The sequence below is a fragment of the Bufo gargarizans genome, chromosome 4 (genome assembly GCF_014858855.1).
Source record: "Bufo gargarizans isolate SCDJY-AF-19 chromosome 4, ASM1485885v1, whole genome shotgun sequence".
In the NCBI taxonomy this organism is placed as follows: Eukaryota; Metazoa; Chordata; class Amphibia; order Anura; family Bufonidae; genus Bufo; species Bufo gargarizans.
This window is the reverse complement of record NC_058083.1, coordinates 407,316,606-407,343,713: the sequence shown is the minus strand read 5'-3', so window position 1 is coordinate 407,343,713 and position 27,108 is coordinate 407,316,606. Positions and strand designations below refer to the sequence as shown.

General features: G+C 46.7%; 1 protein-coding gene across 4 annotated transcripts in view; it reads right to left on the bottom strand.

Annotated features, from left to right (window-relative positions):
• The window catches only part of ADGB (androglobin), a 281,668-nt gene extending 255,067 nt beyond the window's left edge, over positions 1-26,601 (bottom strand). For all 4 annotated transcript variants that reach the window (XM_044290689.1, XM_044290690.1, XM_044290691.1 and 1 more), the window contains exon 1: positions 26,503-26,601. In XM_044290689.1, coding sequence (XP_044146624.1) covers positions 26,503-26,576 — 74 coding nt within the window. In that variant the 5' untranslated portion in view covers positions 26,577-26,601. The remainder of the gene's footprint in view (positions 1-26,502) is intronic.
• Between the last annotated feature and the right edge of the window lie 507 nt (positions 26,602-27,108).

Sequence of the window (27,108 nt, the reverse complement as noted above, 5' to 3'; positions counted from 1 at the left end):
GTTTTTCCGTCCGTGGGTCTTCCTTGATTTTTGGAGGATCCACGGACATGAAAAAAAAGTCATTTTGGTGTCCGCCTGGCCGTGCGGAGCCAAACGGATCCGTCCTGAATTACAATGCAAGTCAATGGGGACGGATCCGTTTGATGTTGACACAATATGGTGCCATTTCAAACGGATCCGTCCCCATTGACTTTCAATGTAAAGTCTGGAGTTCTGTTATACCATCGGATTGGAGTTTTCTCCAATCCGATGGTATATTTTAACTTGTAGCGTCCCCATCACCATGGGAACGCCTCTATGTTAGAATATACTGTCGGATATGAGCTACATCGTGAAACTCATTTCCGACAGTATATTCTAACACAGAGGCGTTCCCATGGTGATGGAGACGCTTCAGGTTAGAATATACAAAAAAACTGTGTACATGACTGTCCCCTGCTGCCTGGCAGGTGCTGCCAGGCAGCAGGGGGCAGACCCCCCCCCCCCTCCCCAGTTTGAATATCATTGTGCGGCCCCCCCCTCCCCTGTTGTTAACTCGTTGGTGGCCAGTGTGCGCACCCCCTCCCTCCCTCCCTCTATTGTTTTAATACATTGGGGCCAGTGTGCGCGCGCCCCCCCAACCCCCCCCCCCTCCCTCCCTCTATTGTTTTAATACATTGGGGCCAGTGTGCGCACCCCCCCAACCCCCCCCCCCCCTCCCTCCCTCTATTGTAATAATAGCATTGGGGCCAGTGTGCCCCCCCCCCCGATCATCGGTGCCAGCGGAGTAGAAGATTCATACTTACCTGGCTGCTGGCTGCTGCGATCTCTGTGTCCGGCCGGGAGCTCCTCCTACTGGTAAGTGACAGGTCTGTGCGGCGCATTGCTGTCACTTACCAGTAGGAGGAGCTCCCGGCCGGACGCAGACATCGCAGCAGCCAGCAGCCAGGTAAGTATGAAAATCTTCTACTCCGCTGCCACCGATGAATGGGGGGGGGGGGGGGGGGGTGTGCGCACACTGGCCCCAATGCTATTATTACAATAGAGGGAGGGAGGGGGGGGGGGTTGGGGGGGTGCGCACACTGGCCCCAATGTATTAAAACAATAGAGGGAGGGAGGGAGGGGGGTGCGCACACTGGCCACCAACGAGTTAACAACAGGGGAGGGGGGGGCCGCACAATGATATTCAAACTGGGGAGGGGGGGGTCTGCCCCCTGCTGCCTGGCAGCCCTGATCTCTTACAGGGGGATATGATAGTACAATTAACCCCTTCAGGTGCCGCACCTGATGGGGTTAATTGTACTATCATATCCCCCTGTAAGAGATCGGGTGCTGCCAGGCAGCAGGGGGCAGTCTTGTACACAGTTTGTAGTGTATTCTAACTAGAAGCGTCCCATCACCATGGGAACGCCTCTGTGTTAGAATATACTGTCGGATCTGAGTTTTCACGAAGTGAAAACTCAGCTCTGAAAAAGCTTTTATGCAGACGGATCTTCGGATCCGTCTGTATGAAACTAAAACCTACGGCCACGGATCACGGACACGGATGCCAATCTTGTGTGCATCCGTGTTCTTTCACGGACCCATTGACTTGAATGGGCCCGTGAACCGTTGGCCGTGAAAAAAATAGGACAGGTCATATTTTTTTCACGGCCAGGAAACACGGCTCACGGATGCGGCTGCCAAACGGTGCATTTTCCGATTTTTCCACGGACCCATTGAAAGTCAATGGGTCCGTGAAAAAAAACGGAAAACGGCACAACGGCCAAGGATGCACACAACGGTCGTGTGCATGAGGCCTTACTGAAATTAGTATTTTTTGTACAGGAATAGAAAACATGGCTGTTTTCTTCCAAAAAAGAGCATCACACCTGTCCACAGGTTGTGTCTGGTATTGTAGCTGGGCTCCATTGAAGTAAACAGGGCTGAGCTGCAATACCGCACACAACCTGTGGACAAGTGTGGCGCTGTTTAAAAAAAAAATCTAATCCTGGATAACGCCTTTAAGCTCTGTCCAACCAGGACTGTATAATTCTAGACGGCTATGTCATTGTATCACTTGTCTTTTTTCTCCGTTGTGCTTTCTTTGCGGACAGTCCAGCTTGGAGAAGTCTAAGCGTCCTGAAGACTTTGATTCATTTTTACATGAAATTTGGATCTCTTCATAACACCTTGTCCTCCCATCTGTTGCAGAGGAATATAAATCTGACTGCCCGCACTGCAGTCTGCCAGGTTGGCATTCTTTACACCTTTTATTTTTTTTCCTCTTTAAAATGGCATCTCTGCTGAGACACATATTAAATTGGCAAGAACATCAAATATCCTTGAAGGGCAGATGGAAGTGTAAGGGCATGCATAATGATGTTTGAAACCTGCGCACATCTACCTTGTGATGTCCTGCAGAGCTTCAGCATTATTATGGGGTTTGGGCCTTTTTTTAACCCCTCAGTGACCCGCCAATTATTATTATTTTTTCATCTTTTTTTTTTTTTTTTATCAATGTAGTCCTATGAGATCTTTTTCTTTGCGGGACATGTAGATTTTAATGGCGCCATTTGGGTACACATAACTTTTATTAACTCTTTCTAAGGGCTCATGCAAACGACTGTATGTATTTTGTGGTCCGCAAAAAATGGATCCGAAAAAATACGGGTGACATCCGCGTGCATTCTGTATTTTACGGAACAGCTGGCCCTTCATAGAACTGTACTATACTTGTCCGTAATGCGGACAATATTAGGACATGTTCTTTTTTTGCCGAACGGAAATACGGACATACGGAATGCACATGGAGTAACTTGCACACGGAACGGAAAGAAAATACATTCGTGTGCATGAGCCCTAAGAGTGGGTGTAAAAAAAGAGCAATAATAAAAAAAAAAATTACATTTTGCAGCATTTATTTTTCGGCATAAGTAACATGATAACTTTACTCTTTGGATCAATCTGATTACAATGATACTAAATACATATAGTTATTTTACATTTTTCTTACTCCGTTTACCCCACAGGAAAAATTCCGGTGTAGTGCGGGTCATTACAGATGCTGGTAAACCAAATATGTGGAGATTTTTTTTTGAATTTTTTTTTATTGGAAATCGTTTTGTTTTGGGGGGTTTTCTTGGAATGTTTATTTTTTTTTATAAAACTCCTTTTCACTTTTTTTTTAACCATTTAATATATATATTAAGCGGTCTTTTTATCACTTCTAAAATACATTACACTATTCATGCAGTGCAATTAATTTTACTGTCAGTGCTATACGGACATTCACCAGCAGGTTGTGCCAGATAGGCACGGCCTGCTAGGATACGTTGGTGGCAGGCCTAGGGTTTTAATTAGGCTGCAGCCTTCATGCACCAACATTGGCACCCCACAATCTCATTCATGGGGTGCTGATGGGAGACAGAGGGAGTCCGCTTGCTCTGTAACTACTTACATGCTGGGCCTCTACTGACTATATAAGTCTCTAAGAGGTTAAACTACCAAAACTGGCACTTCTACTGGTCTGGGTCATTAGAGCAGGAGGTTCTCCCTAAGGCCTCTTAGTGGCCTCCATAAAAAGGCGTGTGGGTGGTCACTAAGGGGTTATTTTTTTTTTAAAATCTAATATTAAAGGACTAGTATTGGAGTAAGGCAGTACCTGGGATGCATGTTGGCTCAGTGGTTAGCACTGTTGTCTAGCGTTGCTGAGGTCTTAGCTTCAAATTCAGCTTTCTACCCACAACCCTCAGAAAGAGATTTTCAGGGTGCCTCCTAGTAATGGTCTGTGAAAAACATACTGAACACAGATGGCATCTGTCTGCTGTCTTCCATGGATCCATAGGTGAGTTTGGTGTAGAAAACAAACCAAAGTAGTGTAGGCTTCAGCACGTGTCTTTGGTTCATGAGTCATTGGGTAAAGAAGGCCTTACATGGACTCTCCCACAATTAGCTTTTATGATATTGTGATTATCAAATCTCCAGACTTTTTATAAGAGCCACATCAATGGCTTTCCAGGACCAGGGACAACACTAGTCTTCTCGTTGCAAGAGGTGGAAAGTGAAATGCATCCTACTGTCATATTGTAAATGGGAAAGGGTACAAGAGATGTGGTCAGCTTACTGCCCTGGTTCCTACACCCCTCCATCATCTCCAGTTCAACATGAGTTTACCCTTGGTCATCTACTAGATTTTCTGTACATTGGTTGAATTTGATATATGAATATGATATACCACTGGATAGACCTCCACCTAATCTTCTATTCAGGGGCCTAGACCAACATGGATCTGACTTGGTGAATAGCATTCTTCTTCCTTCTAGACCAGTGGTGGTGAACCTACGGCATCGGTGCCAGAGGCGGCATACAGAGCCCTCTCTGTGGGCACCCACGCCCTGGAAAAAGTCTATGGTGTACCAATATATAGGGATCGACTGATATAGATTTTTTTTCAATACCGATAACCTGTGAACTTTCAGGCCGATAGCCGATAATGTATACCAATATTCTGTGCATTTTCATTTTTGAAAAATTAAAATTTCTGTTACACTGTTCACCACCAGTGATGGTCAGTTCACAGTGTTCGCCAGCGAACACATGCGGACTGCCATCTTTAGTATGGTAGACTCACCCGTCTGGCGATGCACAGGTAAGCCCTTACCTGTGCCTGTGACGGGAGCCGGTCTGAAATTAAATGCAGTCACCGGAAGCAGGCAGTACCGAGAACAGCCTGATGAAGGCCCCCGGGGGCTGTTCTTGGAACTGCCTGCTCCCGGTGACTGCATTTGATTTCAGACCGGCTCCCAGGCACAGGTAAGGGCTTACCTGTGCATTGCAGACGGGTGAGTCTACCATACTAAAGATGGCAGTCCGCATGTGTTCGCTGGCGAACACTGTGAACTGACCATCACTGGTGGTGAACACTGTAACAGAAATTTTAATTTTTCAAAAATGAAAATGCACAGAATATTGGCGTCCTGGCTGCCATGGTAACCAATCGGAGGCCCAGGCTTACACTGCTGGTGTTCTGATCAGGAGCTGCCACCAATGAAAAGGAGGGGACCCTGTGGCCACCGCCACCAATGATTTTAATACTGGGGGGTGGGGGGGCGCACTGCACCCCCAATGATTTTAATACTGGGGTGTGAGGCGGAGGGCGCACTGCACCACCAATGATTTTAATACTGGGGGGTGAGGAGGAGGGCGCACTGTGCCACAAATGTCTTTAATACTGGGGAGGGCGCACTGCGCCACCAATGATAATTAACGTTTAATACAGGAGGTGGGTGTGTCGGCGCAGAATGACATAGTCGGCACGCTGCCTCTGACAGGGAGCTGCCATCAGCGGCAGCAGTTAACCCCTCAGGTGCCGCTGATCGCAGCTTACTGTCATATAGGCTGGGCACTGCCTCCTGTATTTGTAGTAGACGTTAATTATCATTGGTGGCGCAATGTGCCGCCCCTCCTCCTCCCGTCTCTCTCCTCACTGCAGCGCGGCACAGGGGGGAGGAAGAGAGTGACTCCTTCTCCTCTGTGCTGTGATAGCACGCTGGATGCATTATCTGCAAGGTTAGATGACGATACCGATAACTTTGAAAATCATGAATATCGGCCACTCCGATAATCGGTTGATCCCTACCAATATGCCTTAGCCTTTTCCTGCCATTCATTAGCGCAGGCAGCGCACTGAATGCAGGCCGGCTATTATAGCTAAATGATAAAGTACATGGAAGAAATACTATATGGGACTGTAGTATTCAGGTTATCTTGCCATGTTGGCACTTTGTGATAAATAAGTGGGTTTTGGGTTGCATTTTGGGCACTCGGTCTGTAAAAGGTTCGCCATCACTGTCCTAGACTGTCGACAGTTTTTTTTCAAAGCAATTATCGAGAAAACTGTCATAGTTACATTGATAACTATGCCCAGGTGCACTTTTATGAGGCACCTGTTAATTTAATCCAATTTCTGTTCTCAGATGAGCAGCTTTTTACTTCACTACAAGTAGTAAGGTGTATACATAAAACAGTAAGGGCTTTTTATAAAATAAAAATAAAAGAAAGAAAAAAGAACCCCCTTCTAGTCAGGGGCAGATTTGACAATCTGGGGCCCCAAGCAAAGTTTGTTTGGGAGACCCTGCTGCACTGCTAAAGTCTATCCCTATCATACCGCTAAGCTCCGCCCATCATACTACTTAGCATATGCTCTATCACTGCTCGGCACTGCCCCCATTGGCCCACCAAACTCCACCCCTGCCAACTTGCTAAGCCCCACTCATTTTAGAGATACAGAGTGGAGACCGCTACTGCTGGGATAAGACCTACTGCACAGGTTGTATGTCCACCTAAGCGGTCATGTCCAACAGAGGGCCCCCTGATCTTGGGGGCCGAACATTTTTTCTTGGTTTTCATAGTAGCCAACAACAAACAATGCAACAGCACTCTGCAAACACAAATAATAAAGTAAATACAATTGTGTCATACTCACTATAGAAAATGTAAAATGCTAATGCTGTGTTATAAATGTGAGATTCTTGGTAAATACATTTTGCTAAAAATTATTTGTGCCCATCTGCCAGCGTCAAGGTGATCTCATTAAGGCGGGAACCTAACACTAAGTACCACAATTTACTGGTGCCAGTGGAAGCTGCATTCCCTGATCAAAATGGGGGCCAGTGAGGCACCAAAGAGGTACATTATAGCGTGGGTTCGGCATGCATGTGGAGCCTGCATTCCCTGAATATAATGGGAGGCCATTGTGGCACCATGAGAGGTATAAAATAATGTGGGCTCGGCATGCATGTGAAACCTGCATTCCCTGAATGTAATGGAGGCCGGTATGGCACCAGTAAATTGTGGTATTTAGTGTTAGGTTCCCGCCTTAATGAGATTGCCTTGACGCCAGCAGACTGGCACAAATAAATTTGTACAAAATGTATTTGCCAAGAATCTCACATTTATAACGCAGCATTAGCTGTGCCAGTGGAACCTGCATTACCTGAACAAAATGGAGGCCAGTGATGCACCAAAGAGGTACATTCAAGTGTGGGTTCGGCATGCATGTGGAGCCTGCATTCCCTGAATATAATGGGAGGCCATTGTGGCACCATGAGAGGTATAATATAATGTGGGCTCGGCATGCATGTAGAACCTGCTCTCGCTGAATGTAATGGAGACCGGTATGACACCAGTAAATTGTGGAATTTAGTGTTAGGTTCCCGCCTTAATGAGATCGCCTGGACGCCAGCAGACGGGCACAAATAATTTGGTACAAAATGTATTTGCCAAGAATCTCACATTTATAACGCAGCATTAGCATTTTACATTTTCTATAGTGAGTATGACACGATTGTATTTACTTTATTATTTGTGTTTGCAGAGTGCTGTTTCATTGTTTGTTTTTGCTTTTGTACTTTCAGCCATGGCGTCGTGCACCTGCGCACTGGGATGTGCTGACTGACCCCCAATTTTCTTTTCTTTGCAGTTGGTTTTCATAGTGGTAATGTCTGTCACTGCTTCTGGTACTAGTTCAGGTTATTACGTCTACTATCCTTGTTTGTCATTCCCTTCCCACCCCCCTACCCCCAACATATTCTGACTGTTGAGCTACGTAGAGGAGAGCCCTGCACAGGTTTGGGTTGCCTGTGTGAAAGGAGGAAAGGGCCAAACTCCAAAACTGGGGTAAATATGTGCTTATGTTTGTGGGCTTTACAGATATTTTATAGTCACATGAAGAAGGCTATTAACCCTAAGGGTGAAGCATCAGTTCCTTGACAACCCTCAGCATAAATGAACTGAGCCATAGCCTGAAACAGAAACTGGAAGAAAATAAGGTTTGTCAGTTCTTGTCTGCGAGTATACGAAATATTATGACAGCAAATTGTCACCCTACATCATAGACCTGATGCCAAGCAGGGGCTTTGTTGTCTTGAGGGCTCTTCTTTCCAGACTCACAAAGATGGACAGCGCTCACTCGACATGCTTTAGGACTTGGGTAGATACAAGACAGTCCCCTGTCAGACAGCATAAGTGTCAGGCCACCACTGCCTTTATGAGATGCTATAGAGTCCAAGTCGTATGAGCACCTTCTGCTAAAATGTGTACGTCACTCTGCATCCAAGTCAAGGTAAAGAATGCTACAAATAGATCGGGATTTAGGTCAATCAATACGTCTACCAGGAATTGCAATCCTCATGGCAGTACGACTAATGACAGCTTCTTGGAAAGTAAGAGCGGATTATATATACAACCTGTTAGCTCAAAAAACAAGAACAACAAGGAGAAAATGACTATACTAAACCTAATAAATCAAAACCAGCCAAGTAGATGTCATCACGTCTGTTTAGCCCATTTTCTAATTTGGTAGTAGGTGCAGACTTTCTATTGACTTGGGGCAGATATATTAAGACTGGAATTAGAAACGCCACTATTAGGGCTCTTTCACACTTGCGTATTTCCTTTCCGGCATAGAGTTCCGTCATCGGGGATTATCCCAATGCATTCTGAATAGAGAGAAATCCGTTCAGGATGCATCAGGATGTCTTCAGTTCAGGACCGGAACGTTTTTTGGGCCGGAGAAAATACCGCAGCATGCTGCGCTTTTTGCTCCGGCCAAAAATCCTGAACACTTGCCGCAAGACCGGATCCGGAATTAATGCCCATTGAAAGGCATTAATCCGGATCTGGCCTTAAGCTAAACGTCGTTTCGGCGCATTAACGGATCCGACGTTTAGCTTTTGTCTGAATGGTTACCATGGATGCCAGGACGCTAAAGTCCTGTTTGCCATGGTAAAGTGTAGTGGGGAGCGGGGGAGCAGTATACTTACCGTCCGTGCTGCTCCCGGTGCGCTTCAGAGTGACGTCAGGGCGCCCCACGCGCATGGATGACGTGATCGCATGCGCATGGGGTGCTCTGACGTCATTCTGGAGCGCCCCGGGAGCCGCACGGGCGGTAAGTATACTGCTCCCCCGCTCCCCACTACTACTATGGCAACCAGGACTTTAATAGTCCTGGCTGCCATAGTAACACTGAACGCATTTTGAAGACTGATCAGTCTTCAAATGCTTTCAGTTCACTTGCGGTGTTACGGATCCGGCGGGCACTTCCGGCAACGGAAGTGCACGCCGGATCCTAACAACGCAAGTGTGAAAGAGGCCTTAGTATAAAGTCCGTCAGCGCAGGATCAAATTATGAAGCACCCTGCGCCAGAAATTCACAACTAAACCTGTTTTGAGCTGGCATAGATTTTTCCTATCATTTTGTAACACCCCGGAGTTACCATTCCTACACCCTGCTACTATTTTTAATGGTCTAACCTAAATGCCATCTTATGTATTTCTGTCCAGGTCCTTTACATCGTGCAATGATATAATCTTTCTATGCAACTGTCTATTACATGTAATGTGCCTGGTTCACCAGCAAGTGGCAGATAGATAGAATGGAACTTACCATTCCATTCTCCCCCCTTTGGGCAGAAGTGGGCCAGTCCTGCTTCCTGCCGGAAGGCTGGGGCAAAAGCTTCCAGTTAGTTCTAGTTCTAAGCTAGACAGGAGGAGTGTGAGCAGGGGCACGCTCAGGCGTGCCTACGCCAGCCAGAGTACCCTAAGCTCTGCTGGCCATGAAGAAAGATGTCTGGAAGCCATACAGGCCAGAGCAATAGTTCTTCGGCCACCATAAGAGAAGTCAGCAGGAGGAAGAGTTCTTCGGGAATTAAGAAAATTAAAATATTTAAATTTAATTAGTTATAATGGCTTGTTTTGCCTAGGGAGCATTCATCAGGGGGAAAATAAAACGGCCGACGTCCTATAGTCCTATAAGTACACACATAGTCCTAATCACACAGCAGGACACGTTACTTCACAACACTGACGTAAAAACTTTTCTCATCCTCCTCTCTGCTCTAATAATTGCTCCCCAGACAAGACAAGCCATTATAACTAATGAAATGTATTTGGGAATATATTTATAATAAACTAATATTTAAAGGGAACCTGTCATGTGGATATTTGATTATAATCTAACTAATTATATACAATCATTAATTACTAAAAAGTGCCTTAGATGTATTCACTTACTGGTGTGACAGATGGTTACCTCATAATATACACACAAAGATGCCGCATGCTAATGAGCTGTTTCGAGTCTGGCGTGAGGTCATCGAGTCCAGCGTATATTTAATTCAGAGCTATAGCCACTCGCCTGCCCACCTGCTGCTGATTCATATAGAAACAAACTGTCACTCAGCAGCAGGTGGGCTGGGAGAGTCAGGAGCTCATGAATATTCAGGACTCATCATTACGAGCTGGAGCTTTTCAATACAAGATGTTGGCAGATTGACTGGGTCAATTAAAGAAAGTGACCCAGCATTTTGATAAGCGAATCAATCACTTATTTATGTTGCCCTTAGTTAGGACACCATAAAACTGGTGACAGGTTCCCTTTAAGCATTTTCATTTACTTAATTCCCGGAGAACCCCTTTAAGCAGAGTTTAGTGCAGCATAAAGAAAGAAAGCAGAGTATTTGAGCAAGCCTGTCATTACAGCATAGAAAGAAAGAAAGTAAAGCTATCAAGTTTGCCTGCCAGTTTATGCCAAAGCCTGCTGGGACCAAGACAAAGCTTGAAAATCGTTTGGATGAAAGTTTATTCCAGTAAAGCTGCCGTTGAATTTCACCTCAAGGTCTGGGCTCAAGTTATTTTCCTTCATCCCTCAATTATTCACCTTTTTAACCACCTCAGGACCGCCGTACGCAGGATTGCGTCCTGCCGGCGGCCCTGCTCTTCTGGGTGGACGCATATACGCGTCCTCCCGCGAGAGCCGAGATTTCCTGTGAACGCGCACACACAGGCGCGCGCGCTCACAGGAACGGAAGGTAAGCGAGTGGATCTCCAGCCTGCCAGCGGCGATCGCTCGCTGGCAGGCTGGAGATCCGAATTTTTTAACCCCTAACAGGTATATTAGACGCTGTTTTGATAACAGCGTCTAATATACCTCCTACCTGGTCCTCTGGTGGTCCCTTTTGTTAGGATCGACCACCAGAGGACTCAGGTAGCTCAGTACAGTCGCACCAAACGCCACACTACACTACACCCCCCCCCCCCGTCACTTATTAACCCCTTATAAACCCCTGATCACCCATGATCACCCTATATAAACTCCCTGATCACCCCCCTGTCATTGATCACCGCCCTGTCATTGATCACCCCCCTGTCAGGCTCCGTTCAGACGTCCGTATGATTTTTACGGATCCACGGATACATGGATCGGATCCGCAAAAAGCATACGGACTTCTGAATGGAGCCTTACAGGGGGGTGATCAATGACAGGCGGGTGATCACCCATATACACTCCCTGATCACCCCCTGTCATTGATCACCCCCCTGTAAGGCTCCATTCAGACGTCCGCATGATTTTTACGGATCCATGGATACATGGATCGGATCCGCAAAACACATGCGGACGTCTGAATGGAGCCTTACAGGAGGTGATCAATGACAGGCGGGTGATCACCCATATACACTCCCTGATCACCCCCCTGTCATTGATAACCCCCCTGTAAGGCTCCATTCAGACGTCCGCATGTGTTTTGTGGATCCGATCCATGTATCCATGGATCCGTAAAAATCATGCGGACGTCTGAATGGAGTCTTACAGGGGGGTGATCAATGACAGGCGGGTGATCACCCATATACACTCCCTGATCACCCCCTGCCATTGATCACCCCCCTGTCATTGATCACCCCCCTGTAAGGCTCCATTCAGACGTCCGCATGATTTTTACGGATCCATGGATACATGGATCGGATCCGCAAAACACATGCGGATGTCTGAATGGAGCCTTACAGGGGGGGTGATCAGTGACAGGGGGGTGATCACCCTGATCACCCCCTGTCATTGATAACCCCCCTGTAAGGCTCCATTCAGACGTCCGCATGTGTTTTGTGGATCCGATCCATGTATCCATGGATCCGTAAAAAATCATGCGGATGTCTGAATGGAGCCTTACAGGGGGGGTGATCAGTGACAGGGGGGTGATCACCCTGATCACCCCCTGTCATTGATAACCCCCCTGTAAGGCTCCATTCAGACGTCCGCATGTGTTTTGTGGATCCGATCCATGTATCCATGGATCCGTAAAAAATCATGCGGATGTCTGAATGGAGCCTTACAGGGGGGGTGATCAGTGACAGGGGGGTGATCACCCTGATCACCCCCTGTCATTGATAACCCCCCTGTAAGGCTCCATTCAGACGTCCGCATGTGTTTTGTGGATCCGATCCATGTATCCATGGATCCGTAAAAAATCATGCGGATGTCTGAATGGAGCCTTACAGGGGGGGTGATCAGTGACAGGGGGGTGATCACCCTGATCACCCTGATCACCCCCCTGTCATTGATCACCCCCCTGTAAGGCTCCATTCAGACGTCCGCATGTGTTTTGTGGATCCGATCCATGTATCCATGGATCCGTAAATATCATGCGGATGTCTGAATGGAGCCTTACAGGGGGGGTGATCAGTGACAGGGGGGTGATCACCCTGATCACCCCCTGTCATTGATAACCCCCCTGTAAGGCTCCATTCAGACGTCCGCATGTGTTTTGCGGATCCGATCCATGAATCCGTAAAAATTATACGGACGTCTGAATGGAGCCTTACAGGGGGGTGATCAATGACAGGGGGGTGATCAGGGAGTCTATATGGGTGATCACCCCCCTGTCATTGATCACCCCCCTGTCATTGATCACTCCCCCTGTAAGGCTCCATTCAGACATTTTTTTTGGCACAAGTTAGCGGAAATTTTTTGTTTGTTTTTTCTTACAAAGTCTCATATTCCACTAACTTGTGTCAAAAAATAAAATCTCACATGAACTCACCATACCCCTCACGGAATCCAAATGCGTAAACATTTTTAGACATTTATATTCCAGACTTCTTCTCACGCTTTAGGGCCCCTAAAAAGCCAGGGCAGTATAAATACCCCACATGTGACCCCATTTCGGAAAGAAGACACCCCAAGGTATTCCGTGAGGGGCATATTGAGTCCATGAAAGATTGAAATTTTTGTCCTAAGTTAGCGGAAAGTGAGACTTTGTGAGAAAAAAACAAAAAAAAAATCAATATCCGCTAACTTATGCAAAAAAAAAAAAAAATTCTAGGAACTCGCCATGCCCCTCATTGAATACCTTGGGGTGTCTTCTTTCCAAAGTGGGGTCACATGTGGGGTATTTATACTGCCCTGGCTTTTTAGGGGCCCGAAAGTGTGAGAAGAAGTCTGGGATCCAAATGTCTAAAAATGCCCTCCTAAAAGGAATTTGGGCCCCTTTGCGCATCTAGGCTGCAAAAAAGTGTCACACATGTGGTATCGCCGTACTCAGGAGAAGTTGGGGAATGTGTTTTGGGGTGTCATTTTACATATACCCATGCTGGGTGAGAAAAATATCTTGGTCAAATGCCAACTTTGTATAAAAAAATGGGAAAAGTTGTCTTTTGCCAAGATATTTCTCTCACCCAGCATGGGTATATGTAAAATGACCCCCCAAAACACATTGCCCAACTTCTCCTGAGTACGGCGATACCACATGTGTGACACTTTTTTGCAGCCAAGGTGGGCAAAGGGGCACATATTCCAAAGTGCACCTTTCGGATTTCGCAGGCCATTTTTTACACATTTTGATTGCAAGGTACTTCTTACACATTTGGGCCCCTAAATTGCCAGGGCAGTATAACTACGCCACAAGTGACCCCATTTTGGAAAGAAGACACCCCAAGGTATTCCGTGAGGGGCACGGCGAGTTCCTAGAATTTTTTATTTTTTGTCACAAGTTAGCGGAAAATGATGATTTTTCTTTTTTTTTCTTTTTTCCTTACAAAGTCTCATATTCCACTAACTTGCGACAAAAAATAAAAAATTCTAGGAACTCGCCATGCCCCTCACGGAATACCTTGGGGTGTCTTCTTTCCAAAATGGGGTCACTTGTGGCGTAGTTATACTGCCCTGGCAATTTAGGGGCCCTAATGTGTGAGAAGTACTTTGCAATCAAAATGTGTAAAAAATGACCGGTGAAATCCAAAAGGTGCACTTTGGAATATGTGCCCCTTTGCCCACCTTGGCTGCAAAAAAGTGTCACACATCTGGTATCGCCGTACTCAGGAGAAGTTGGGCAATGTGTTTTGGGGTGTAATTTTACATATACCCATGCTGGGTGAGAAAAATATCTTGGTCAAATGCCAACTTTGTATAAAAAAAATGGGAAAAGTTGTCTTTTGCCAAGATATTTCTCTCACCCAGCATGGGTATATGTAAAATGACACCCCAAAACACATTCCCCAACTTCTCCTAAGTACGGCGATACCAGATGTGTGACACTTTTTTGATGCCAAGGTGGGCAAAGGGGCACATATTCCAAAGTGCACCTTTCGGATTTCACCGGTCATTTTTTACAGATTTTGATTGCAAAGTACTTCTCACACATTTGGGCCCCTAAATTGCCAGGGCAGTATAACTACGCCACAAGTGACCCCATTTTGGAAAGAAGACACCCCAAGGTATTCCGTGAGGGGCATGGCGAGTTCCTAGAATTTTTTATTTTTTGTCGCAAGTTAGTGGAATATGAGACTTTGTAAGGAAAAAAGAGAAAAAAAAAAAATCATCATTTTCCGCTAACTTGTGACAAAAAATAAAAAATTCTAGGAACTTGCCATGCCCCTCACGGAATACCTTGGGGTGTCTTCTTTCCAAAATGGGGTCACTTGTGGCGTAGTTATACTGCCCTGGCAATTTAGGGGCCCAAATGTGTGAGAAGTACTTTGCAATCAAAATGTGTAAAAAATGGCCTGCAAAATCTGAAAGGTGCACTTTGGAATATGTGCCCCTTTGCCCACCTTGGCAGCAAAAAAGTGTGACACATCTGGTATCGCCGTACTCAGGAGAAGTTGGGGAATGTGTTTTGGGGTGTCATTTTACATATACCCATGCTGGGTGAGAGAAATATCTTGGCAAAAGACAACTTTTCCCATTTTTTTATACAAAGTTGGCATTTGACCAAGATATTTTTCTCACCCAGCATGGGTATATGGTAAAATGACACCCCAAAACACATTCCCCAACTTCTCCTGAGTACGGCGATACCAGATGTGTCACACTTTTTTGCTGCCAAGGTGGGCAAAGGGGCACATATTCCAAAGTGCACCTTTTGGATTTCACCGGTCATTTCTTACACATTTTGATTGCAAAGTTCTTCTCACACATTAGGGCCCCTAAATTGCCAGGGCAGTATAACTACGCCACAAGTGACCCCATTTTGGAAAGAAGACACCCCAAGGTATTCTGTGATGGGCATGGTGAGTTCCTAGAATTTTTTATTTTTTGTCGCAAGTTAGTGGAATATGAGACTTTGTAAGAAAAAATAAAAAAAATAAAATCATCATCATTTTCCGCTAACTTGTGACAAAAAATAAAAAGTTCTATGAACTCACTATGCCCATCAGCGAATACCTTAGGGTGTCTACTTTCCGAAATGGGCATTGTAGAACCTCAGGAAACATGACAGGTGTCATGATCTGTTTCAAAAAGCGGAAATGCACATTTTTGTACCATAGTTTGTAAATGCTATAACTTTTACCCAAACCATTTTTTTTTTGCCCAAACATTTTTTTTTATCAAAGACATGTAGAACAATAAATTTGGCGAAAAATGTATATATGGATGTCGTTTTTTTTGCAAAATTTTACAGCTGAAAGTGAAAAATTTCATTTTTTTGCAAAAAAATCGTTACATTTTGATTAATAACAAAAAAAGTAAAAATGTCAGCAGCAATAAAATACCACCAAATGAAAGCTCCATTAGTGAGAAGAAAAGGAGGTAAAATTCATTTGGGTGGTAAGTTGCATGACCGAGCGATAAACGGCGAAAGGAGTGTAGTGCCGAAGTGTAAAAAGTGCTCTGGTCATGAAGGGGGTTTCACCTAGCGGAGCTGAAGTGGTTAATGCTACGGAGCCAAAGCCTGGGGTCCCGCTGTATCCAGCTAGGAGCACCGTGACAGATGAAGAGACATATAGGCCGCACTACACCACTCGGCATTCCAACTAAACCTGGGATGAGACAGGGCCCTGGGGGGCGGCGCGTTGCATTTACTCTTTTCAGGACCTGACCCCCTCACTAAGACAAATAATTTGTGACTTCTTTACTCCAAAATTGTGGCATAAGACACTTAATAAGAGTCTCTCACTGTGTCTGCAGTACCTGTTTAGCGTATGTAATGGATAGGCTCTTGGGGCATATTGCAAAGAAAATAATGGCGGTTAGTCAGCACTAACTCTGCCAACGACAAGGCGATCTCTTTAGGACAGGAACCTACACTAAATACTACCTCCACTGGTGCCATACCGACCTCTATTAAATTCAAGGAATGCAGGTTCCAGATGTATGCTGAGCCCAGACTATATTATACCTATTATGAAGCCACAATGATCTTCAATAAATGCAGGGAGAGCAGTCTACAGCTAAGTTAGTGCAAGCATACATATACGTATATATATCGCGAGTATTATGTTACATGTAGACTGTACCTGTCACGGATCAGCGAGTGTGGACCCACTGTGTCAACTAACTGGTTTGGCTTTGGGCTAAACCCAAAGGGCATTATGATGGATGGGATGCTGGGACAATGCACCACAATCGCAGAAGTGGTCTGGACAGTCTCTAATACTAGAACTGCAGATATCAGGCACCAAGGAACAGGAGATATTAGGAGAGCTAGCGTGTGGGGTAGTGGTGGATGCAAGAACAAGGCAGACAGCAACCAAGACTGTAGCACAGACGGACAGTCAGACTGGGAGAACTTAAACACAGACTTAAACTGAAACTGAAGTGAGGTCAAGAGCACACAGGTAGGATGGGAACACAGAAGGAACACAGACTGGATAACGCAGACAAATCGCAATCTCTGAAGCACAAAGTCTTCCAAACACCTTTGCTGATCACAAGGAACCTCAAAGCTCAGGCACCCTCTGCCTGGAGAGGGTTCCTTAAATATCCAGTGACCCTCATCCATTGGCTGGGGAAGGATTTGCAAATGTGCACACTTGCCCTTTAAGAGGCCACAGGTGAGCATTCCCTAAGGCAGCGGTGGGGAACCTTTTTGCTGCCGAGGGCCATTTGGATATCTGTAACATTGTTTGCAGCCATACTAAATTCTAAACATAAAAATAAGGCTGCAACATTTGGTCAAATATATTAGACCACCAAGCTCCATCAGCCTCAGATCAGACCCCCTACCTCCATCAGCATCTGATCAGCCTCCCATCAGACTCCCCCATCCTACATCAGCCTCAGATGAGACACCCCCCAGCCTTCATTAGCCTCAGATCAGACTCCCCAGCTCCCATCAGACCCCAATCAGCCTCAGATCGACTCCCCAATCCCTATCAGCCCCCCCCCAGCCCCCATCAGATCAGACCCACAGATCAGATGTAATCAGTCTCAGATCGGACCCCCCCAGGCCAATCAGCCTTAGATCAGACCCCCTAGACCCAATCAGCCCCAGATCAGATATAATCAGTCTTAGTACAGTATGCTCTGGCAGGCGGGCAGGGAGCCGGGGGCCATATGAAATGATACTGAGGGCCGTATGTGGCCCACGGGCCAGAGGTCTCCCATCCCTGCCCTAAAGGAACAGAGACAGAAGCAATGGAGACAGTAGCTTGCAGAGGACATCGAACAGCATGGTGAGTAGTATAGCAGCGGTGGGCATGGACTGCTAACCTAACAGTACCTAAAGCCTCCTACGCAGTATTGTGGAACTTGGGCCAGACTGTATATAGGGGGGCAAAATCAAGGGATTTTGAAGTCCTGCCATATGTAATCTCCCTGATTTTGCCCTTCCTAGGTACAATCTGGCCCAAATGCCACTATACTGTGTAGAAGCTTCTTCATATTCATGCTGTGCTCCCTGAGGAATCTGAAGGCCAGATGTCAAGATGGGTACGGATCAGTGCACCACCTAGTCTCCAACCACATCACTGTCACTACCTACTTTGACAATCAACCCTAAATGGTGGCCCCCAACTTGGCGACGGTCCATGGTCTAGCTAAGTGCAGTGGACCTAAAAGGAAATGAAAGACAAACTGAGACAGAACCTAGAGTAGACAACACAGGCAGAGGAAGCATACCAATACAGAGTAAAGCAAGCCAAGGTCAAAAACCAGAGAGTAAAGTTAAACCAAAGAGTGTTACCAAAGTGTAGTTAAATACCAGAAAAGAGTCAATACCAGGAGATCACACCAGATACCAAATCAGAAAGTCACAGGCAATGTCACAAACGGGCAGAATAACTGCAATCCAGGAGTCCAATATGAAAGTCAAACTAAGGCCTCATGCACACGACAGTTTTTTTTCACGGTCCGCAAAAACGGGGTCCGTGGGTCCGTTATCCGTGACCGTTTTTTCGTCCGTGGGTCTTCCTTGATTTTTGGAGGATCCACGGACATGAAAAAAAAGTTGTTTTGTCGTCCGCCTGGCCGTGCGGAGCCAAACGGATCCGTCCTGAATTACAATGCAAGTCAATGGGGACGGATCCGTTTGATGTTGACACAATATGGTGCCATTTCAAATGGATCCGTCCCCATTGACTTTCAATGTAAAGTCTGGAGTTCTTTTATACCATCGGATTGGAGTTTTCTCCAATCCGATGGTATATTTTAACTTGAAGCGTCCCCATCACCATGGGAACGCCTCTATGTTAGAATATACTGTCGGATATGAGCTACTTCGTGAACCTCAGATCCGACAGTATATTCTAACACAGAGGCGTTCCCATGGTGATGGGGACGCTTCAGGTTAGAATACACTACAAACTTTGTACAAGACTGCCCCCTGCTGCCTGGCAGCACCGGATCTCTTACAGGGGGATATGATAGCACAATTAACCCCTTCAGGTGCGGCACCTAAAGGGGTTAATTGTACTATCATATTCCCCTGTAAGAGATCAGGGCTGCCAGGCAGCAGGGGGCAGACCCCCCCCCCCTCCCCAGTTTGAATATCGTTGGTGGCACAGTGTGCGCCCCCCATTGGGCCCCCCCTTCCTCCCTCTAATGTTAGAAATCGTTGGTGGCACAGTGTGCGCCCACCATCGCCCCCCCTCTCTCCCTCTATTGTATTAAATCGTTGGTGGCACAGTGTGCCAACCACCATCGGCCCCCCTCCCTCTATAGCAGTAACAACATTGGTGGCAGTGTGCGGCCTCCCATTCCCCCCCCCCCCATCATTGGTGGTAGCGGAGTTACCGCACACTGCCACCAATGTTGTTACTGCTATAGAGGGAGGGGGGGCCGATGGTGGTTGGCACACTGTGCCACCAACGATTTATTACAATAGAGGGAGGGGAGGGGCGATGGTGGGGGCACACTGTGCCACCAACGATTTCTAACATTAGAGGGAGGAAGGGGGGCCCGATGGGCGGCGCACACTGTGCCACCAACGATATTCAAACTGGGGAGGGGGGGGGGCTGCCCCCTGCTGCCTGGCAGCCCTGATCTCTTACAGGGGAATATGATAGTACAATTAACCCCTTTAGGTGCCGCACCTGAAGGGGTTAATTGTGCTATCATATCCCCCTGTAAGAGATCGGGTGCTGCCAGGCAGCAGGGGGCAGTCTTGTACAAAGTTTGCAGTGTATTCTAACTAGAAGCGTCCCCATCACCATGGGAACGCTTCTGTGTTAGAATATACTGTCGGATATGAGTTTTCACGAAGTGAAAACTTAGATCAGAAAAAGCTTTTATGCAGACGGATCTTCGGATCCGTCTGTATGAAAGCAACCTACGGCCACGGATCACGGACACGGATGCCAATCTTGTGTGCATCCGTGTTCTTTCACGGACCCATTGACTTGAATGGGTCCGTGAACCGTTGTCCGTCAAAAAAATAGGACAGGTCATATTTTTTTGACGGACAGGATACACGGATCACGGCCTCGGCTCCAAAACGGTGCATTTTCCGATTTTTCCACGGACCCATTGAAAGTCAATGGGTCCGCGAAAAAAAACGGAAAGCGGCACAACGGCCACGGATGCACACAACGGTCGTGTGCATGAGGCCTAAGCGTGTGAGGTGAGAAGACCAATCACAGGCTAGCAGGTGCTTGTTTAAACACCCCACCAACGGGAAGCATGTGATGCCTGCATCGAGCCTGATTGGTCTGGTGTCTCTGCTCCCCGATAGCGAAAGAGCAACGCCGGTGGCGCCGTGGCAGAGGGGCTGTGTTTGATTAGGAAGCGAAGACAGGTGAGTATGTGACACTAGAAACATGACATGTCAGAACAACTAAGTTAGTAGGGGCAATGTCTAATTGGGGAGGCACCACTGATCACAAGAATGGGGGTCCTGGGCATCATAGTGTGAACGGAGTACCGGTCGTTCATGCACGCAGCCACTCTAGAGGACTACCAGAGATTATAGCGCGGTGAACTTGGCTACCTATGGCAGTCCCATAGAGACGAATAGAGCGGCAGTGATCTCGATTGCAGCACCATTCTGGTTAGCTGAGCACCCGCTGGGACCTCTACTGATCACACACATCTCCCATCCGGTAAATGTTTAAAACTGGGCACACACCCTTTAATGCCATTGTGTCACGGCCATGGTTATGGTCGTGACTCCTGAACCGCATGCGGTTGTCAGCTGTTTTGTTTTGGTTGTCAATCACAGGTGAGGGCTATGGTATTTGCCTCACCTGTGGTTGCCGCTGGCAACAGTATTTATGTGGCAGCATGGCAGCCTGAGCTGTCTCGTGGCAGCTTGCTGTGTTGTGCGTGCGGTTGCACTTGGCAACTTGTGTGATTGGTGTGCACTCCCCATGTTTGGTGTGCACGGGGTTGTTTGTGTGTTCACTTCCCCTTTAAGTTGCTGTCTTCCCTTGTTTGGTGTGTGAAGGGTTAATTCCCTTCCTAGGCTGTGAGCACTGGGTGTGTCTGCGTGGGTGTGGCCACTTTGGGCTATATAGCCTTGTTGGAGATCAGAAGCTGAGGGGTGCTTCAGCCATGCTTTGCTGGAGACACCCTCCTGGTATTTCCATCTGCCAGTGGGGGCCACCCTTGTGGTCATAAACAAATTGTGACTGAGGTTTTATGTTGATGTCCACTTGATGTTTTCCTTTGTTATGTTATGCACCTATGGATCTGGGTTCCTGTGTGTTTGTGTGTGTGCTGTGTCCATTGGTGTTTGTGTGTGGACACTTGCTTGTATTGCACGGGATCCAGTCTGTGTGTCTGTGGCAGGTAGGTGTGGAAGTGCTTTTCATCCTCCTGCCATATCCATAGGCTGTTTATGTTCTTTTCCCTTTGCAGCTTGGCTAGTGAGACTCCTGTTCCTCCGTGCCTAGGAAGAACAGGTCGTCTTACCCTGCTCCTTGTTCCAGGGCAATCCTGAGGGCTAGCAGGGACCCCAAGGCATCCGGTGTATGAGCCCTCCCACCTTCATTGTTGGCTCATATGGTTAGGAGTCAGGGTCAGGTTAGGGACGCAATAGGAGGTGACCTGTTCCCTAATTCTGTCGTCCTGGCCAAGCAGCGCTTAACATCTTTGGGCATCGCACGGCTGAGGGTTTTCCCCATCCTCAGCCGTGACACATTGGTTGAGAGAGCTTTAGATCTCCCGTTAATAATTTGTGTGCATAGTACGCAATGTACTTCAGAACTCATATTCCAATCAAAAATAAGAAAACTTCCCATTCAGCCCTTAATCAAAACTGTGACAATAATATTTTAAGGAGCAACGAATTAGAAAAAGCTGACTGCAATATTCTGAGTTCAAAGGATCCTTGAAAGCTTTAGTTTTGATGAATGATTAGCATTTTGCAGAAATAAGAACACCCAGGTGATTAGTTATAGCAAAGAAGCCTAAAATAATGCATTCCTATTTATGTGCTTTAAATCCATAGGAAGAACAAGATAAAGACAACCCGGTGACAGCTTATGTAAAAAATAACAATGAGACACATAGTACATGGCAATCTCTGTCTAACAAAGCTAGAACCAGCCCTGTACCTCACATGGATCCAGAGATCTACCCATTCACTGCTCTGATTTATATCAAGCAGACAGCTCAAGGGGGAGTGTCTATTCTGCTACTGCTCAGGGGGGCGTGTCTATTCTGCTACTGCTGAGGGGGGCCTGTCTATTCTGCTACTGCTCAGGGGGGCGTGTCTATTCTGCTACAGCTCAGGGGCGTGTCTATTCTGCTACCGCTCAGGGGGCGTGTCTATTCTGCTACCGCTCAGGGGGCGTGTCTATTCTGCTACCGCTCAGGGGGCGTGTCTATTCTGCTACAGCTCGGAAGGCGTGTCGGTACTCTCCCTATCACAGCTCAGAGGCAGTTGAAGGATGAAACTGAGCATGTGCGGCCTTCTCAGTGAGCAGGACGGAAAAAAAAAAACCTGCAGGTGGCGCTATGCGGATGCATTTTATTGAATAACTCAGTGGCTATGCTAAATTTTTAATTACATCCAATTACAGAAGTATTTAGATCCAGGTGCTGGTTTGAAAACTGTAGAATATTTTTCGTGGGACAACCCCTTTAAATTACAAAAGGCCTTAGGTTACAATATTTGTAAATCAGACCAGTGACAGGATTGCACTGAACTGCAGAACATGTGGTTCCCTTACAAGACATAAGTTTGCCCCGTGCCTTTGTGCAGTCGGGGCAAATCAAGAAATTTGCCCAGGCGAGCACTGTTCGTGATATGTTAAATCTTCCCCAGACCTGATCGATATGATAATGATCGGTATAGCATTATGGCCATGCAGTTGTCTCTATCCCTGGCATGCAACCATCTCTGTGATCAGTGTCAGACAGGAAGAGGAAATGGAAAATTCAGCTTCCTGTCACAGGGACAATGCCTGGAAAGTGGGTAGTGTCTAAACTCCATGCGTCGTAAGGGCCTTCTGACGTCACATGGTCATGTCACATTCAAAGGCTCAATTTTAAAGTGAGCAGATGCCCCACCCTAAACACCATCATTAGGGCTCGTTCACACAAATGTATTTTGTGTTCCGTATATGGTCCATATACGGAACCATTCATTTCAATGGGTCCGCAAAAGATGCGGACAGCACTCTGTGTGCTGTCCTCATCCGTTGCGTGGCCCCGCAAAAATTATGAGTCCTGTCCTATTCTTGTCCGTTTTGCGTCCAAGAATAGGCATTTCTATAATGGGCCTCCTGTTCCTTTCCGCAAATTGCGGAATGCACACGGGCGGCATCCGTTTTTTGCGGATCCACAATTTGCGGACCGTTAAAAAAAACAGTACAGTCGTGTGAACAAGCCCTTAGGCCTCATGCACGTGACACGGAAAAAAAAGTCTGTTAAAAACGGACACACTGTCAGTTTTTCATTGTCATTTTGCATCAGTGTGTGCATCCATTTTCTGGCCGTGTCCCCATTTTTAATGTCCGTTTTGCATCAGTTTTTCATGTCTGTTAAAAACGGACATGAAAAATTGATGAATTTGGCCCACCCTTCTGACAACACCCCAAGGATAGTAGGCCCCCAGCTAAAATAATGTCCCCCATACTGTAGGAATTATTATAATTTTTTGCTGCCCCCAGCTTTAATAATGCCCCCATGGAGGCCCCCAGCTAAATAAATGTCCCCCACAGTGTATATAATTATTTTAACCGCCCCTAGCTTTAATAATGCCCCCAATGTATGGCCCTATCTTAAATAATGTCCCCCATAGTGTATTTTTTTTTTTTTGTTTTTTTTTTAGGGCCCCCAGCTTTATAATGTCCCCCATGGTTTATATAATGCCCCCAACCTCACCTTATCTACTTGTCCGTGCTGCAGCAGTCTCTTCTCTCTTCACAGAACAGGACCTGCCGAAGGTGCGCAATGACATCACTGCGCGCTCCCACGTGGTTACGTCACCATGCAGATCGCAGGTCCTTCTCAATGAATAGAGTGGATGAGGTGAGTTTTTTTATTTTTAACCCCTAAATGGCCTGTGTACCCGTTTTTAACGGCCGTTAGACGGGTGCACTCCTGTCAATTGGCTGTTAAAAACGGTCCAACTGATTTCAATAGGGTCCGTCTAGCAGCGAAAATGGGCAAAAATAGGACATGTCCTATTTTTGGAAGGACCCTATTCACTGGCCTTCAAAAGAACGGCCATGTGAATAGCCCCATAGACTTTCATTGGTGCTAAAAATGGCTGTGTGACGGCCATTACACAACCATTTTTCACTGTCGTGTGCATGTAGCCTTAGGGTTAGTTATATTACTAATGCCTATTACCAGAGTGCATGGGATGTAGATCTATTCCTACAGGTACATCCGGCGGCTGCTTCAAACCCACGTGACTTCCGCATGTCATGTGACCTTGTGACATCACAAGGTCCTTGCGGAGCATGGAGTTTAGACAAAACATTGGAAAGGCCTGACTCTTTCATTACCCTAGACCACCAGGGACACTGAATGCATGCACACAGCAGTACAACATAACAGAATACCATTGCATCCTATCCTCCACACACAGTAGTGTCACATAACGTAATATTACCACCTTGTACTGTCACGTAGGTTAATGTCCCTACAAACTAGACCCACATGATACAGAATTGGACATGAGACAATACCATGACCACACAGTAGTAACACATAGCATAATAGCTCAGTATCGTCCTGTCACCTAGGGCTATTAATCCCACGTCATACAGTTATTATCACATAGTACTGCCATGGCATCACCAGATATTGCAATACCATCGTACCGTATTGTTCCTCAGCTTATTGTGCTCATAGAACAATATCGCATAACACCACCACAGTCACATAGATTGGAGTCCCGGGTGAGTGGACTCCCCATTTACATGATGCTATGGAGCCCTCCCATCAGCATGTACACCACGCGCCACCTAATACGACATAAGGACATGTTCACATGGAGGAAACTTAACATAGATTCCAACACGTATTCTGCGCTGAAATCTACTTGTATTCCGCCTCCCATTGTTTCCAATAGGAATCCGTGCTGCAGTTCATTTGGACCAGAACTGAGATATGTCACAGGAAAATAAAAAAGTGACTTGTCACTTCTTCACGTGGAATTCCATGTACTGGTCCGTGGCCCCCAAACCTGCAGCAGAAATGCAAGGGTCAGCCTCAGATCTCTGCTGTGGATTCCCATAGACAGGTAGGTCTGAGGCCTTCTTGGGGTGGGGTTGATGCCCTCGGTAAGTATGGATTCCACAGCCTATTCTTGTGACGTGGACATGGACATAGATTATAGTCCCAAGTGTCACATAAATTCAGGGGCGTAGCTATAAGGAAAGCAGGGGCAGCGGCTGCTTTGGGGCCCTGACCCAGAAGGGGCCCATCCAGGAGGAGGACTAAAAGACTTTGTCAGGGCCCCATCAACAGTATTACACAATGAAATAATATACAGTGTAGGAAACGGATGGAACAGCTGCCGGGCTTGGTCTGAGAGAGCGATCTTTACTAGTCACAGGAATGGGGGCGGCATGAAAGGAAGGGGTTGCGAAAAAATTACTGGGGGAGGGGGGCCCCATTCAAAAATTTGCTGTAGGGCCCAGTCATTTCTAGCTACGCCACTGCATAGATTTTTAACCGGAGACCATGTGCCACAGGCGAGCCGTGGGCCGATGATCACTCATAACCATGCTCATACCCAATCACTGCCCAGGTAAACAGGGCAGCAATCTGCCAACAGATTGGATCTTTTATGCAAGCTAAGAAATGCCCGCTGGTTGGCAGCAGTGTAACCAATGGCTGCTTTTACACATAGCACTTTTAGGAAAAAATACAGCTTTTCATTATTTTTTTGTTGTTTTTACAAAAAACAATGCAGCCAGGCTCAGCGGAAAGCCAAGAGTGAAAAGTCTAACAACCATCAATGATTTTTTGTTCCTGGCATTATTTTCACTCTTGGTGTGTGGATCTGCCGCAAAACACAACCGAAATGGGATGCCTTATGGCAGCAGAGCTGGAGGAATGGCGGTGGGTCTTCTGTGGCTTTCAGGTTACGCACTGCAATGGTTGACAGACCGAAAACCTGCAGCATGAGTCGGTTTCTTAAAGGAGTTGGCCCATCTGGGACCTTGATGGTATATCGCTAGGCTATGCCATCACTGTCAAATAGGTCCTATCTCCAAATATGGGACTCTCTGTTTACCGCTATGGGACTTCCCAAAACAGCCAAGCACACTCGATCGCCTATTTTCGGAACTCCCATAGCATTGAATGGAGATAGGAGCAGGTTCAGTATTTGCCTCATAATTGAGGCTGCACAGAATTCCCAATATTTACCCCACATCTGGACATACCCTTATAGTAATGGCAGATGGTATATACTGTAATTAAAGCAGTGCCAGCTGTAGCCCTAGTAGCTGAATAGAAGAAGTAGTTATGGGCACTAGAGATGCCAGGTCCTATACCAGTGAGTGATCCAATAGGTGGGTTCCTGCAGAGGCAGCAGTACAGGGCCCCAGCAGTGAGCAGTCCCTCCCTCTGCCCGTATTGCCCACACTCACTCTCTGGGCGTCTGCCCCATTGCTGAGCTCAGGCGATGCCCGGACTCCTTCTTCTTGGCTTGTTTGGAGGACATGGTGGCGGCCCCGCGCTATCTGTTCGGCTATGTGCTGTACTGGAAGCGGCGCGTCTGTCGGTCGCTAGGAGACGAGGGCTGCGCGTCCATGTGGCGGGAGCGCGCGCCGGACGTCGCCGGTTACCTCAGAGTGTGTGTGTGTGCAGACACAGCGAAGTGCAGCCAGTAGGCACTTCCAAACTGTAGAGAAGTAGAAAGAGGGGTATTCACTGGGGCACCACATCCTGGCAAACTTTTTCATCATAAGCTAAGCCTGTAACTCCCGCCTAAAACACAAGTATACCCACCCAGTCCCCTTAATGCCCCCACACAGTAACTATTCCCCCCTGTATGCCCCCACACAGTAATTATTCCCCCCTGTATGCCCCCACACAGTAATTATTTCCCTCTTTATGCCCAACATAGTAATTATTTACCCTTTTATGCCCCCACACAGTAATTATTCCCCCCTGTATGCCCCCACACAGTAATTATTTCCCTCTTTATGCCCAACATAGTAATTATTCACCCTTTTATGTCCCCACACAGTAAT